We start from the raw sequence: 16,373 nt of genomic DNA on the forward strand, positions 1-16,373 counted from the left end.
GGGGCCCATTCATTGGTAGGGTTGTTATAAATATGCATTTACCATTATTTATTTGATTGAATTTCCCACACTTAGTTAATAAAAAGAGAGCTCATTGAGTTTTTTTTTTTTTTTTTTTTTTTTTTTTTGTATTTTTCAGGAATAAGGTGATTTTGGTTATTAAAGATAATGTGGAGCAAAGTTGGCAAATATATTAGATTTTGGTGGATTAAATCATGGGATTCAATGTTGCTACCCAAGAAATCATGAATGTTAAGATCCAACTTAATTTATGCAAGGAGAGCATGAATCTTAGCCAAATTGGAAACAGGTGGAGGTCCAAGGAACAAAATTGGTAATAAGAACTAAAAACCAGGTAAACAGACCCACCTTGAGTATTTTGGGTATATCTCTCTCGTATGAATTTGGAATTCTATGATTCAAGAGGCTATGGAACGATATCGAAAATATCTACAACTTTCTAGTTTTGATTGTTTCCAAAATCTGAACGAATAAAGGTCGAATTGACGGGTAAAGAGAAGCAATTCATTGTGTGCGGGATACAAAAAGAGGAAGCCATCCATAGAGAAGAGGAGAAGACGGCAAAGACGAAACTTGGCTCTCATCTCTCTCATTGCTCAAGAAGAAGACCACATCTCTCTCTGTTTCTAAATTTCATCTTCTTTTATGAACTTTGTTATAATGAGTAGCTAGTTCCTTTTCTTTGGGATGTAGATGAACCATGCTTATTTCATTAATTTGATTGTTCTGGAGAAGGGATAAGCCCATTGATTCTCCATTAGTAGGGAATTGATTCTCCCCCTTGTGAGGAGGTGAGTCAGTTTGATTCAATGACCCAATTTATTGCCTTGAGAATCTCAAGAAGTGTAAGGTGTGGTTTGGGCATATATAAACCTAACTCCTTCTTTGCATGTGATGTGTAATAGAGACACTCCTCACACTTGCACTATTTGTTACTTATTGTTTTAGAAGTTTCTTCCTTTGAGTTTGTCTAAGTGTTGTGCTGTAGCTTTTGGCTCCTTGAAGGGACTAGAAAAACTATCTCATCTTCTAGTTGGAGGTGGTGGTGCGAAGAACCTTTGGTAGTAGGGTTAATCAATTATACCTTAAAGACAGCACACAGGGTGTGACTCAACCTCATTCATTGGTGGTTCGTTCGATTGCAACATCAAGTTCAAGTTCTCTAGATTGGCCAAGGATCTTCATCTTTCATTTATATTCAAAAGCTTGTTTTGCTTTGAGTTATCGGTTGCAATGGATTTCATTAGTGTGTTTTGTAGAATTTGTAATACAATTACCTAACAAGAAGGCCTTAAGTATAAATGTTTAACTGAATGTATTAAGTTTGTTTAAATTGAGTATTGAGTAAATCCAATATAGATATATTTATTTTGCATATCAAACTAAATATTAGCCCAAAAACCGAAATGGATTTCATAAAAGGGAAAAAGAAATCTGCATTCTCACAGAACAAGAACTCAATTTTAAGACAATCAATCATAGCACAATAGAATTTAAAAGGGTTTTTAGTTTGAGGATTTATTTATGGAGGACCATTCAATGGAGTTTGAAAAATGAGCTTGTAGTCTCTAATGTTGCTACTTACTATTTGATTCTTGATTTCAATTGGTGATTGGGTTTTCTACAACATGGAATGACTTTTAGTTTTTAATGGAAATTGACCAATAGCAATTTTGATTTGCATGGAATTTTAGCTTTTTTTGTAGGATGCTCAATTGTTTCTTCTTGTTCTTTTTCTTACACATCATAAACTGTTAGTCAATCCGAGTCTAAGCCATTAGCCCAAACTACACCAGCCCGAAACCGTTATTTTTCTCATGGGCAGTGTTTGGACTAAGTGTTTTTCAACCCAAAAACCGCACCGTTGAAACCCTTAGCAAGATGCAATATTCTCATACCCCCTCCCCCCACCAAAAAAAAAAAGAAGATGCAATATTTTATTTTGTTCTACGAAAAACAATATTCTAGATCTAACAGGTTAAAGCCACATCTAAAAATTGAGAGATGTGTTGACTATCAAACTAATATCCATTCCATTTTTGACAATGAAAGGAACCATCATTTTCTTGTGGATATGTGATTTATTTCCTTACAACATATCAAAGGTTGACATTCATTTACAAGTCACGTCATTTTTTTTTTAATTTAATCATAACCTTTGGATCTGACTTAAATTGACCTTAACCCTTTGATGTAATGTTAGAACACATGTATACATCTACAAAGAAATGGTGATCCATTTCTGACAACTAAAATTCCACAACCAAAAGAAGAGAGATACATTTTCTGTAGTCAAATCTCAAAATTTTATCTAGTCCATTTCTTTCAAAATGGATGACATGTATTTTAATATCATATCAAAGGGTTGAGGTCTATTTACAAGTCATATTAAAGAGTTGTGATTAAATTTATAAAAAAAAATTAATGTGACTTAAAGATGGATCACAACTTTTTGATATAATGTTAGGACATATGTCATTTATCCATGAGGAAATGGATGATCTATGTTAGAAATAGACTAGATAATTAAATGATAAAATGGAGACAATATAATCATGAAAAACAAATATAGTATTAAAAATCTAAAAAGTTAAGTCCATATCTCAGAGGGCGACTCTATTCACGAAAATCCCCCAAATTCGTCAGGACTAGTAGTTAAAGGAGATGTAAAAACAAGAAGAAAAGAAACGAAACCCTAGGGAATAGTGCCGTTCCCAAGAAAGGAGAAAACCCTACTCTCATGCGGAAGATTTTAGTGTATGATATTGAAATTTTGAAATAAACTAAAGGCGAATAACAGAAATCTAAGGAGAAACAGAGATTTCTCAATGGCTAGGCTTGGAATCCCCTTATCCAAACCGATTCATCCCAGTTCAGCCCATCAAAGCCGGGTTGATTCAACCATTTGACTCACCCATTTCCTAACACTCAAGATGAGCTGTAGTCCAGTATTTCAATCTCAATTATCGAGTCCTGCACTGCTGCTCACCTTTTTCATGGCATTCTTGATGACATTTTCCATTTTCAGAACTATATGGGTGGTTCCAAAGCAAAAGTGTAAGTTTCCACTTTATCGTATAAGATGTCTTTTAGAGGAAAAGGGAAAGTGGTGGGATCGTTCCTTCAACTACTGAAAATGTCAAATACAGAGAGAGTCGTCGATATAACCAAAAATTACTTGCTGAGAAGTGGTTTTTGCTGGATAGCAGTATCAGAGGTTGCAAGATTATCTCAATTGTTTGAAAGGCGGTTAAGCAATTTGATAGCTAGAAAGTATGGCAGCAGCTATTCGCCCAGAAGAAGGAAGAAGAATCGCAGCAGTTGAAAATGAAGCCTCTTCTTCTGGTTCCAGATCCTATGAAGTGTTCTTGAGCTTTTATGGCAAAGATGTTCGCACTAGTTTTGCGGATCACCTCTATAATGCGTTAATTGATGGTGGAATCCAAACCTTCAGGGACTCGGAGGAACTCCACAAGGGAAACAAAATTGAAACGGAGTTACTCGATGCTATCCAGGGGTCAAAAATCTCCATTCCCATCTTCTCGAAGAACTACGCGTCGAGTAAATGGTGTCTCAGAGAGCTAGCCCAAATATCTGAATGTGGAAGAACTATGAATCAAACAGTATTACCTGTTTTCTACAAAGTTGAACCAAGGGATGTGAGGAATCAGACGGGTGAATACGCAAAGGCTTTTGAAGAACACCAGATCAATATGGACTCCGACGTTACAACGGTGGAAAACTGGAGGAAGGCTTTGAAAGAGGTTGGCGGATTCAATGGATGGCATTCGTTGGAGGACACGTAAGTCCAATGGTTCCGTTTTATTGGTTCCTCCCATATTAAAAGATTATTAGTGTCATATTTTGTTGATAATGATATAATTTCTTGTATTGCATTTAAATGGGGTAATTGAATGAGATTACCCATCAACAAAACTTAACTTTTGGTTCATAACCTTTTCTTCATCCCCTAACTCGTGCGATGATTTAGGATTACTTTTTAGTTTAAGTTTTAGTAGACTGCACAAATGTCCCGACAGCATTCTGAGGTTTTGTTTAGGCCATCTATGCTCAAGACTGATTTTTGGTCCAGCATTAGCGTGTTCAGACCGATAGAGAAACCAAAAAAATAGAGATTGTGTTTTGAATTTTTATTTTTAGTTATTACATTTGATACTTGAATCTAGAAGAGGCTATATCAGACATTATTCATTACTTGCTACTCCTCTATTTGATCAATTGTGAAAAAACTTTGTGGAGAATAAATTAAAAAAAATTGTGCATACATTTCATGACATTGATGACTATTTTTTTATTTTATTTTTTGTGGTAAAAGAACTTTCATTCAAAGCCTGTGATACTTTTGTAATCTACTTCACTTGATTGAATTTGCAGTTGTATTTACTTCAAAGTTGAACTTTTTTTGGTTATACTCACTTACATATATAAAGTATTGGTCACTCAATAATTCTTCTTTGTTTAAATTTAACAGGTATGAAGGAGACTTGATAAAGGAAGTTCTCAGGGAAGTTCGTAAGACATTGAGCAAGAGACCCTTTAGTACTGAAACTAACACCCTTGTGGGAATCGAATCTCACATACGAGAAATGTTGATGCTATTAGATATTGAATCTAGTGACCGAAAAATTGTGGGGATCCATGGACTTGGTGGTATTGGAAAGACAACGATCGCTAAAGCTGTCTATAGCCAAGTTTTCAATCACTTTGAAGGGTGCAGCTTTATTTCAGATGTTCGAGAAACTGCTCAACAACCGGATGGTCTTGTTTGTTTGCAAAAAAAGCTTATCTTTGATATTCTGAAACAAGAAAATGAAAATATTACTAGCGTGGATGGTGGAACTGGGGTCATCTCTGAAAGATTACCAAGAAAGAAGGTTCTTATCGTTCTTGATGATGTAGATCAAGATATTCAAGTAAAGTCTTTGGTTGGGGACCGTAGATGGTTTGGTATTGGAAGTAAAATCATTATCACAAGCAGAGATAAGCATATTTTGGATGTTCAAGACCCAGATGAGGTTTATAAACCCTCTGTGATGGATTCAAATGCTTCTCTTCAGCTTTTTAGCCATCATGCATTTAAGAGGGATCAACCTCTAGATGATTACTTGGACCTCTCAAAAGCTATAGTAAAAACTACTGGAGGACTTCCATTGGCTCTTCAAGTTACAGGTTCATCTTTATACTTGAAGAAAAAACCAGTATGGAAAGACATGTTAAGGGAGTTGCAAAACGTTCCCCATGATGACGTCATAAAAAGGTTGAAAATAAGTTACCATGCATTAAAAGATGCAGAAAAGCAGATGTTTCTCGATATTGCTTGTTTTTTCATTGGAATGCATAGAGATATTGTGTGTTACATATGGGATGGTTGTGGTCTTTTTCCTGAATCAGGGCTTGATGCTCTTTGTGTAAGGTCTATGGTAACGATTAATGGAAAAGGTGTGTTAGGGATGCATGACCTGCTTCGGGATCTTGGAAGGGAAATTGTTCGGCAAGAGAACAATGATGAACCTGGGAAGCGTACTAGAATATGGTCTCAAGAGGATGTGCTGGAAATACTCATGACACAAGCGGTATGTATTGAAGATACATATGTTATTTTTTATTTATGGGAACTTAATTGAGGTTATCTTTATTTAATTTTCCTTCATTTTTTTTCCTCCAGGGATCAAGTAGTGTTAAAGGACTTAGTATTGATTTTAGAAGTATATTAACGGGTGAAGGTTTGATGAGTGAAGGTTTTACTGCAATGACAAGACTAAGACTACTCCGGATTGATTATGCACAATTTTCTTGGGACTTCATTCATTCTTTTTCAGAACTAAGATGGCTTAGTTGGAAAGGATGTTCTGACCAATGTGGCAAACTCAATTTCCATCCATGGAAACTAGTAGTTCTTGATCTATCACACAGTAAGATCACACATAATTGGATGGGTTGGAAATACATCAAGGTCTAGTCGAACTTCTCTCATTTATTTGATTTGTTAATTTGTTAACTTCAAAAGCTTAAATCTTTTGATGTGATGCTTCTTAAATTAGATAGGTAAGTTACAATATGTCTTTTCTTGCTTTGTAGATGGCAAAAGATCTAAGGGTTCTAGATCTGACATCTTGTTGGCAACTATCTCGTGTTCCTGATGTTTCAGCAAATCGACTCTTGGCGGTTTTGCTTCTTAATGACTGCAAATATTTGCGAGAGATTGATCCATCCATTTTCTGTCTCACAAACTTAGTTATGTTAAACATGGATGGTTGCAAGAGGGTGGAGGAACTTCCGAGTGACATTGGTAAGTTGAGTTCTCTCCAAAAACTCAATTTATATCGATGCGAAAGTTTAAAGAAGTTACCGGAGAAATTTGGCCAAATGATATCCTTGACGGAACTTGAGTTAGGAAGGTGCAAAAGTCTAACAGATCTCCCAACTGAAATTTATCAGTTGACTTCTCTCCAAAAATTCAACTTACAAGGATGTGAAAGTTTAAAGAAGTTGCCAGAGAAATTTGGCCAAATGATATCCTTGATGGAACTTGATTTAGGATTCTGCGAGAGTCTAGTGGATCTCCCAACTGGAATTTGTCAGTTGACTTCTCTCCAAAAACTCAAATTAAATGGATGCAAAAGTCTAAAGAAGTTGCCAGAGAATTTTGGCCAAATGATATCCTTAATGGAACTTGATTTAGGATCGTGCCAAAGTCTAGTGGATCTCCCAACTGGAATTTGTCAGTTGACTTTGCTTCAAAAACTCAATTTAAGTTGGTGTAAAGAACTAAAGAAGTTGCCTGAGAAATTTGGCCAAATGATATCATTGATGGAACTTGATTTAGAATGGTGCAAGAGTCTAGTAGATCTCCCAACTGAAATTTGTCAGTTGTCTTCGCTCCAAAAACTCATTTTAGCGCGGTGTGAAAAACTAAAGAAGTTACCAGAGAAATTGGACCACATGGTATCCTTGACAGAAATTGATTTAGAATGCTGTACTAGTCTAGTAGATCTCCCAAGTGAAATTTGTAAATTGACTTCTCTTCAGAAACTCCTTTTAAAAGGATGTTACAATCTAAAGAAGTTACCGGAAAAATGGGAGCACATGATATCGTTGACAGAACTTACATTAGGTTCTGATGAGACTGTAATGGATCTTGCAGGTGAAATTTCTCAGTTGAATTCTATAAGAAAATTTGGTTTATCTAATTGCTCCAACATAGTGGATCTTCAATTGACTTCTCTTAGCAGTCTCTCTTTAGAATCATGCCGACATTTGATCAACCTGGGTTTTGGCAGCAGCTATTCAGGTTTGACCAAACTTCGTATTTGGTTTTGCCCTTCACTTCGTTACATCTCAGCTCTTCCCTTGAGTCTGGTTACCTTTTGTATTTGGAACTGTGGTTCATTGGCAAAACTATCAAGTACTACATGCTTGAGAAACTTAAGAGAATTACGTCTTATGGGTTGCCGAAGCCTTGAAGAAATTGAAATTGAAGGGGTTGACGAGAGATTGGACTCCCTAGAGGAGTTGAACATTCAATCTTGCAATGCATTGAAAAATTTACCAAGACTGGAGGGCTCAAAAAATCTCACAAGTATTTTGTTGGTTGGGAATCAGTCCATATCTATTGTTGAAGGCAAGGGTTGGGACTCTCTGGAGAAGTTGCAGATATGGCATTTCCAGTCACTGAGAAAAATACTAAATCTGCAAGATTCGAAGAAGCTGTTGGAACTAGAAATCCGAGACTGTCCGGAGCTATCGGAGATTAAGGGTTTTGAGGAATGCAAATCCTTAAATAAGTTAGGTATTGAGGGCGCTAGATCATTTGAAACATTACCAGATATCTCAACCCTGAGCAAGCTGAGCTGTTTACGAATCAGTGACTGTTGCTACTCGATCAAAATATTGCCTGATCTTTCAAATTGTATTCAATTGAGGGAACTATATATCGGAAATCGTTTGTCAAAATCAGAAAGTGTGAATTACTGGGAAAGCTTAATCCAGATTCCAGGCCTTGACAGATTGGTTTCCTTGCAAACATTGGGAATAACAGATTGCGTGGCGATTCAGAGTTTACCAGATCTGTCAAATTTAAACAACTTGACTCATCTACACATTATGCGCTGCAAGAATCTAATGGAGATTCATGGGATTGATAGGTTGCTAATCCTAGAGGAATTGAATATTTGTGGTTGCGAATCCTCGGAAAGATTGCTTGATCTGTCAAACTTGAGAAACTTGAGAATTCTCACAATTCAGGGCTGTAAAAATTTGATCCAGATTCCTGGTGTTGGCACGGGGGAAATTTTAGTGGAATTGAATATTAGTGGCTGCGAATCCTTGGAAAGGTTGTCTGATCTGTCAGACTTGAGAAATTTGAAAGTACTCAAGATTCAAGGATGTAAGAATCTGACCCAGATTCCTGGAGTTAGCTTATTGCAAATCCTAGAGAGATTGAAAATTAGTGGGTGCGCATCCTTGGAAAGATTGCCTGATCTCTCAAACTTGAGAAACTTGAAGTATCTATTGATTGAAGGCTGCGAGAATCTGACCCAGATTCCTGGTGTTAGCATGTTGGAAATCCTAAACGAATTGAATGTTAGTGGCTGTGAATCCTTGGAAAGATTGCCTGAACTGCCAAAAAACCTGAGGAATCTGAAGATCGAAGGGTTGATGAATCTAACCGAGGTTCATGGTGTTGACAGACTGGAGTTCTTAAGGTATTTCAATATTATTGGGTTGGAGTCCTTGGAAAGATTGCCAGACCTGTCAAACTGCAAAAGCCTATCTGGAATAAGGATTAAAGGCTTTAAGATTCTAAGCGAGATTCAGGGTGTTGACACATTTAAAGGCTTAGAGTGTTTGGATATAAGTGGGTGCGAGTCTTTGGAAAGATTACCTGACCTGTCAGACTTGAAAAGCTTGGAAACCCTAGATGCTAAGGACTGCAAAAAGCTAAATGAGATTCGAGCTGGAAACAATGCATTGAAATCTTTGAAGTCCTTGGATGTTAGGGGGTGCATATCCTTGGAAAAAGTACCGAATCTTACAAAGTCCGACTTGAGTAAGCTAAATGGTGTGTCCTACTGGGAACTAACCGATGCTGGTCTAGTACAACTCTTGGCTGATGGTGGTTGCACAAAATTACAACTAGCTTCATCGGACCTGCCAAAATGGTGGCATTTCTTTGTCCATGACAAACATTTTCAAGGTATGCTTCCCTCTTCATCTGATTTGTTTGTTTCGTTTCTTTTTTTTTTTTTTTTTTTTTTTTGGGGGGGGGGGGGGTGTTAAATTTAAAATTGGGTCTGGTTTTCCTAGATGTCCTCTTCTTGTTGTGTCAAAATTTTATGAAGAGGTAGATCCTCGGCATTTAAATTCATATTTACTGAAAAAATAAAACACAATTTGTACCAGTTAATCTTGGTTATGGTCCATAATCAAGGATCCATTTTTGTGTATAATTCATGGACTTTTTTAATTTATTTTTCAAATTCAATAGCCCTTCATTTTTCGCATGACATGGCTTTTCCTTTTTGGGAGCCTTTGCTGTTTTCTGTTATTAAGGCTCCATTAGATTATAAAATGTCGGAGATTTTTTTTTCACTCTCTCTCCTATTTCTTAGCATTAATAAATCCTTATTTCCTGAAAAAAGAAAATCTGATATTATTTGATCTTCGTTATTCCAGATCATTGAATTGTTTTGATTTGGAAAAAGCACCAAGGAGAAAGTGGTCAGTGCAAAGTTGTAGGGTCATTAGATCACCTCCCTTTTGCTTGTTGGTCGACTGGCAAATGCCCATTTCTAGAAGACACCTCCATGCAAGATTACTCCAAGGTATAGCTTGCAAGTTAATCAAAAGTAATATGCAATAGTAAATGTTTCACCTCCTATTATTTAAATGAATGGTTATTGATACCAGATCCACAATGATGTGCATTCAGGTTTATTACTTTTGGCTAATTTTGGGAAATTTTGGTCTTCAATGAACTTCTGAACAAGTATAGTCATGTTTTTATCAACTAGAGCACTTTGTTTGGCAACATGCATGCGCATGAATGCTTGATTTATTTGTTGGCTCATGCATAATTATTCTTGAATGCTTCAGAATCAAGATATGGTTTCTTTCTTACCCAACATAATTAGATTTATTAGTGAAAAAATAATAGATAGGCTATTTCTGTTTAACAGTATGTTTCATATCCTACTTTGTTAAAAAGATGCATATAAGCTATTTTGTGGATTGAGTTATATATTCTGGAGTTCTTTTTATGTATATCATCCGCTTCATGTTCCTTACTTCTGTTGCAGCTGTCTTTGCTTCCAAATCAAGTTCTCGACACAACTCAGAGATATATAGCACTGTTAGAGCTACCACAAAGCTACCATATTTTTAGCAATAGCACAATGAGGTTTTGTGTTATGCTTCATTTTCATCTTGATTAAGCAAGTTCTTGTGAGTACATGCTAAGGGCCTAAGGCCATAGTTTTATTACTTTTGATAGGGTTAACTTAGTATGAGAAAATTGCAGGACCTTGTTTCACATTATCTGATTGGACTTATATCCTTCTATTTCATATATTTGAGGTGATATTCAATAGAAACAAGAAGAATAGGTCAAATCAGAAAATGGGCCACAGAACAGGGAAGAGAAGCTTTGTACATAAAAGAGAGAAAGGTAATATGGAGGAGGGTGGAAGCATATAATAATCTAGATATAAACCTTTTTTGTTTATATTGTGACCTCTCAATTGGCCAACTTCAAATTTGAATATATGAAAACTTTTTTATTAGCATATGGAGAACCCAGATGCAGTGCCTCCCTCTCAGTTTGAGCTTTTGATTGTACACACACATATTAAGAATGATGGTTTCTGTAAGAAATTCGTCAGGGGAGAGAATGGTATGATTTCTAACTAATACTTTAACCTTTGATGCTCCAAGTTGATCCATGAATTCCACAGTTCTCTCTCTCTCTCTCTCTCTCTCTCTCCCCCCCCCCTTTTTTTTTCCAGTTCCCAGTCTCAGGGTTCAAGCATCATCATATTTCAAAGTAATACTAATATCATTCCGTTTCCACAATAGAGACAAAGATATTACTTTTTGGAGTTGTAACCCAGAATTGTAAATGCAATGCAGCATCGGCTGCAATTTGGGACCTGTGGAGTAAAAATCATAACAGGTTTATTTGATTTGTAGGGATCATGATAAAACACCAAAATTTCAATGATACTTTTGTGAATTGTTGCATTTGAATGTTGCTCAGGAAACTCAACCGTTTCTCATGACCAGAGTTACTACAAGAATTACTTGCAAGAGGTGAACAGGTCATGAAGAATAACTGTAGAAAACCAGTACATGGTAGCATTAGATTTGAATATCATAACCATTAGTTCTTATTTTCTGTTCAGACTTCAGAGTAGTTAAAAAGAGTTCTGATTTTCCAATTTCCCTTGGTTGGTCGAACATTTTGCTTTTCCTCTTTGTTTGCAAGTCAGGTTTACCTGAATAACTAATGGTATCACTGTTACACATGGTTTTTACATCTTATTTTACGAATTTTCTGTCAAGGGGTCCAATCAAATTATACTGAAGCCAGTCTGATAACTAGTTTAGACAACCTAAATTTGAATCATTAGTCTTTCTACACATTTTTTTAAAGTTCCAATATATGACTGGATTTTTTATATGCTTTATGAAAGGAAAAAAAGGGGGGGGGGGATGTTGTTCAAATCAAATAAGAGATGTCATCTGTACCTAATGCTCAAGACAATCTCATGCTGTAGCTAGAAGGAATTGCGGGGACCAACTTGGAGTAGGTGAGACATGGATTTCATTTCTTTACATCTATGGCATAAATGAGAGTCTTGGTCAGTCATACTACAGTTATTCAATGCTTTTTTCCAGCTTAATAGGTCAAGTGAGGTGTTATTAGATTTTCTTTTGAATAGATAGCAGTGTTTTGTGCAACAACTAAATTTTTCTGTTCGGCCTTTGTGTGTCTATATAAATTCACTTCCAGGTTTCGTCTCCACATCCCTTAAGTGCAAGCCATGGAGAAAAATATATCTTCTCCTCTTCCAAGAAAAACTCCAGGCCTAAGTGGAAACCCTACCTGTGTTTTTCTCTGCAATCAAGCTCAACACCTCACAGGCAGAGTGTATCAGAACTTAAAAATCAAGGATATCTTTGTCTATCTTTAGTTAGTCGAGTGGGTGAGATGCTCTTTACTCTGCTTCTCAGTACATGGTTTTTGTTGCATTATCATGGAAACATTATCCTGAAAAGTAGAAGAAAAAACCGTAAACGAATGGAAGGCATTTCCCCTAATCTTTCTTCCCATACACTATCCCCTTCCATTTCCTGGGTTACAGTTTCAATCCATTCATAGAGCTTTAAGGACTGCTGCTCTACAGGGCAGTTACTCTGCAATGAAATGCAGAATAAGATGAAGAGGAGAATGCAAATCAACGTAGTGAGAATATTGCCAGAGATTCGCTACCATGAACAAAGCATCACTCCTCAAGCTTCCTACTATGCTAAAAGCTGCCCACCAATCCTTTGAAATTTAAAAAGTCACGACAGAAGTACCACCACCGTAGACGGTGTGTCGAGTCTACTGCTGTTAGTTGTCCATTAGTCCTCCAGGACAAATGGGCAAGGTATCTTGCAAATAGTGTACTTACCTAATCCTAATATACCTTGTTGATCACAATTTATTGACAAATATCTTCCTAGTTCTTTAGGTCTCAAGTTTTAATGGTTTCATTCATCAATTTTCCTAGTAGTCTCTCTTAAATTTCAATTAGTATTCAAGTTCAGCCGCTAATTCGTATGATAATGGTTCTGATAGATTTGTAAACATATTTGCTTTTCTGCCTCTATAAGAAGGATGTAGCTCAATCCGGATAGAAGTTATGCAATAGCAAATCTTCATTCATAAAATAAAGTCGAATGACAAAGTAGCGGAACCTTTCAATAGGGGAGATTTAGTTTGAATTAATTACGTAAGGAAAAGAGGGATTTTATTTCACTTTTTGTCTTTTTTAACTCCCTTCACTTGAATCAGTATCAACCAAATAGATATGTAATTTAAGAATCTCTGGGTGGATACCTCTTCCTGATGAAAGACTGAAACCAAGAGGAACTTTGGTCTTCCGTGCATCTGGCTCTTGCTGAACTAAGAATACACTGTTTGTTTTGCTAGATATCAGCAATGAATTTTATTACAAAAGAAGAATATGATATAATCCAAGGGAGACTGAAACAACCCAAAAATCGGATTACATGACCACCTTTAACATTGTCATAAGCAGAAACAAAAACAGGCAGAGACAAGCAAACTAAATAGTCAATATGAAATCAAGGACTCTGTCTAGCATATCATCCTCTGTTAAGGTGGCTTGAGCATCGTAGTGGTAGTGTGAAGAATGATTAGCTTTTGCTTAGATCTTCCCTTCTTGTTTATGATCCAAGAAATCAACATCAGAATTGAAGTCACAATTTTTTGCCCCCTCTTTTTAAATCTTTGGTTGTTGAATTAGTACAATAAATTTAGAATTAAGTTAAGAAACACATGGCAAATATCCAAAACATAATTTCTCTTAGTTTTCATATCTCATATCTCAGATTATAGAATTTAAATTTTCAGCAATCTTTGATCTTTCCGACACTCGCTAGTTTTAATATGACTTACAAACAGAGGTTAAACCTCAATAAGAAATGCGAGGAAACACAAACAGATAAGGTGGTGCATGTGGAGATCTTCACCCAGGTAATGTGAGATGATAATCATGCTGGGTATGCAAGAATCAGAGTATGTTTGAAGAATCTAAAACGACATCCAAGTAGAAAAGGTGTTGCCTTTATGTTGAAGAATGTCGAACTGGAGAGTTAGGTAAGAGCTTTGAAGGTTATTGAAGAACAAAATGAAGAAATCTGTTTAATGTAGTCCAAACTAGATTTGTGGACGCAACTTGTGCTGGGACATCAAGCTGGAATACAGATCACAAATGTTTGTCTTTCAAGAAATCTCTTTTTATGATGGTATCATTTCACCACCAATAAAAGTCCATTATCTAATGAAACGCATTGTCCCCTTGGTTCTTTGGCTGGATTTAGTGTTCTTGATCATATTTTCAACGTGAACAAAAACATATTATTTGTAATTTAATGCTGACATTAAATAGAAGAGAAGACAACTCATGGATACAAAGCTCAGTATTTGCGGACTTCCATTTTCGCAGTTATCTTTAGTGGGACTTGCTTGATCCTAGCAACAATTTTTGAATCCATGGCCAGGTTCTCAACTGCCCAAGTGTGTCACCTGTAATTACATGCGTGTCTATATATGGATTAGAGCATCCCTGCACAATTTTCTTAGTGTGATGTACATAGTTGGTCTGCTGGATGGCATAATGAATTAAGTATTTGTTTTTCTTTACCCAGTTTTTGTGATCCCAAGTAGCTACTTGAGGTAACACTAGCGTTCAAAGCCATGCTCTTATTATTTGAATGACTTACTTTTGACTTGTATTTGTTCCATTTGTTGGTTTTTAGGGTGCTGATAGGACTGGGAGCTCGTGTATAGCAGCAGACAGGAATAGGGAGGCTTTTCTTTGGTGTGTGGTCTAAACAAACGATGGAGCAGGATCGAGTAACCAATCTTTTCTTCTACATTGTATCTTGATGGCTATCCAAAAATATTGTTGAATTTGATTTCCATTTGCTGGGTCTTTTTTTTCATGAACAGGACATTGTGTTTGGTTGCTAAATTCTAGAGAGCAAGCTCACTACCTATATGACGTAAGATCTTCATGTATCTGCAAAGTTGCTCACTTGAGGCCATGTCCAGCTTCTCCTTTCGGCATGGGGCAAATATATTATACATCTCTGGATATGATTTTGATGAACTGAAGTGGCTACTATAGCTTCTTTCATTCTTCAAATAACATATTTTCAGGGCATCAAAATCAATGAGACTCATTTCCTAAGGTACACCTAAGATCGTTGCAAAGAACACATTGAATCCCAATACATGTGATTCATGATTTGATGATGAGTTATTAGTTTGTCTTATAATCTGTAGGCATGTGATCTAGCTTGGGAAGTCTAATGTGAGGTAAGGTCGTGGGAGGTTTGGGGTGCAAGACTTTCAGAGCCACAGCCGAAGTGTTGGAAATGGATCTTTTTGGGTCTTCTTATGAGGCTGTTTTGACTATTGGGAAAACCATGATTGTATAATGGATCAATATATGAACAAAGTGGGGAGGGAATAATTTAAGAGCTCATGAGAAGACTTTGGAGATTGAGAAAAACATTGGTCTGATCCTTCAATAGTGCCAATTTTTGGGAAAAACCTATTTCTCAATGGACGATGGTTTTGATCCCAAGCAACTTTATGTTGGTGGATGTCATCAGTCTTACACCTGTGGTCATCCGTATTGCATCATCCACAGCATAGCGGCTTAGGTATATCACCTGTCTTGATGTATGCTTCCATCCTCGTCTTCTTTCCTTTCAGGTATTAAGTTGTGGTATTTCAATTCTTTTCTCTAAAACTCCTTAAATTTAATAGAGATAAGCTGTGGTTCCATGGCACTTGATTTTCAGACAATGATTTTCGTATTGCCTCTACTTATTAAAGTTTGTCGTGTTAACAGATTGACGTTTACTGTAACAGTTGTTTTGCGTGGCATGGTCACTGGGAAATGCAGAACATTAATTTTGAATCATTGATTTTGTGTGCCTCAAATTCTTGTACTCAGTTCGAAGATTGACTAGCTTCGACGTACTTTGGCAGCAATCTTGAATGACACATTTTTTGAGTTTCGTAATGGAGGCAGAGGGCTTGTGTTGAGAAGACATGACCTGGTGGCTTGACATGCTTACTAGTTCACAGCAGTTATATGTCTACATGTTCCTTTGTGAGGTGTTGTAATACAATTTAACATAATTGTTTCGTTTCATGGAAATAAATAATTAAGTGATTTTTCCTTTATTTTGTTTTAGGAATGTGTGTTTATTTAGTCACACATAAAAAACCGAGTTAAAATTCGAGTTTAACTTTGATAACCTAGTCATTACGAGGATTGATAACGATCCATATGGTCTTTCAATCCGGACAATCAAGATCATGTGGCCGAACAATCTAATAGTGCAATTTGGCCATGTAGAGATGTATCTACGCATAGATTTACATATACATAGAGAGTCACGGTTATACCCAATATGCGCCTCTCTACCTATTCCCCTCCAGTTTTACAAAATGAGTGACTGAAAATTCTCTAGAACTCTATTATTCAGGTTTGTTTTGTGCATGATAAAGCCTGCAATGCATCATT

The 16,373-nt window shown here is 36.4% G+C and overlaps 1 protein-coding gene across 5 annotated transcripts; it reads left to right on the forward strand.

The window, feature by feature from the left end:
- Positions 1-2,707: 2,707 nt before the first annotated feature.
- On the forward strand, positions 2,708-16,008 carry LOC149007441 (uncharacterized). Of its 5 annotated transcripts, none has more exons than XM_089164938.1 (10): positions 2,708-3,823; positions 4,514-5,615; positions 5,708-5,995; positions 6,121-9,238; positions 9,718-10,708; positions 10,825-10,933; positions 14,590-14,686; positions 14,783-15,024; positions 15,119-15,553; positions 15,713-16,008. In XM_089164938.1, exons 1-5 carry the CDS (start codon positions 3,297-3,299, stop codon positions 9,723-9,725), a joined length of 5,043 nt encoding a protein of 1,680 aa, XP_089021064.1. In that variant the 5' UTR covers positions 2,708-3,296; the 3' UTR covers positions 9,726-10,708; positions 10,825-10,933; positions 14,590-14,686; positions 14,783-15,024; positions 15,119-15,553; positions 15,713-16,008. The 5 variants fall into 5 exon arrangements, with proteins under 5 accessions (XP_089021064.1, XP_089021065.1, XP_089021063.1 ...); XM_089164939.1 differs by having other exon boundaries at positions 9,718-10,485; positions 10,632-10,933; XM_089164937.1 differs by having other exon boundaries at positions 9,718-9,866; positions 10,341-10,933.
- The last annotated feature ends 365 nt before the right edge of the window (positions 16,009-16,373 follow it).

The sequence above is a fragment of the Hakea prostrata genome, chromosome 8, assembly GCF_041222555.1.
Source record: "Hakea prostrata isolate BN-2017 chromosome 8, UWA_Hpros_2, whole genome shotgun sequence".
NCBI lineage: Eukaryota > Viridiplantae > Streptophyta > Magnoliopsida > Proteales > Proteaceae > Hakea > Hakea prostrata.

What these genes read in the sequence shown, in the direction of transcription:
- LOC149007441 (XM_089164935.1), top strand. Translation starts at nt 3,297, where the DNA reads ATGGCAGCAGCTATTCGCCCAGAAGAAGGAAGAAGAATCGCAGCAGTT. An exon ending in TGGCATTCGTTGGAGGACAC is followed by an intron (nt 3,824 to 4,513) that starts GTAAGTCCAATG and finishes TAAATTTAACAG; the next exon opens with GTATGAAGGAGACTTGATAA. An exon ending in TGGGTTGGAAATACATCAAG is followed by an intron (nt 5,996 to 6,120) that starts GTCTAGTCGAAC and finishes CTTGCTTTGTAG; the next exon opens with ATGGCAAAAGATCTAAGGGT.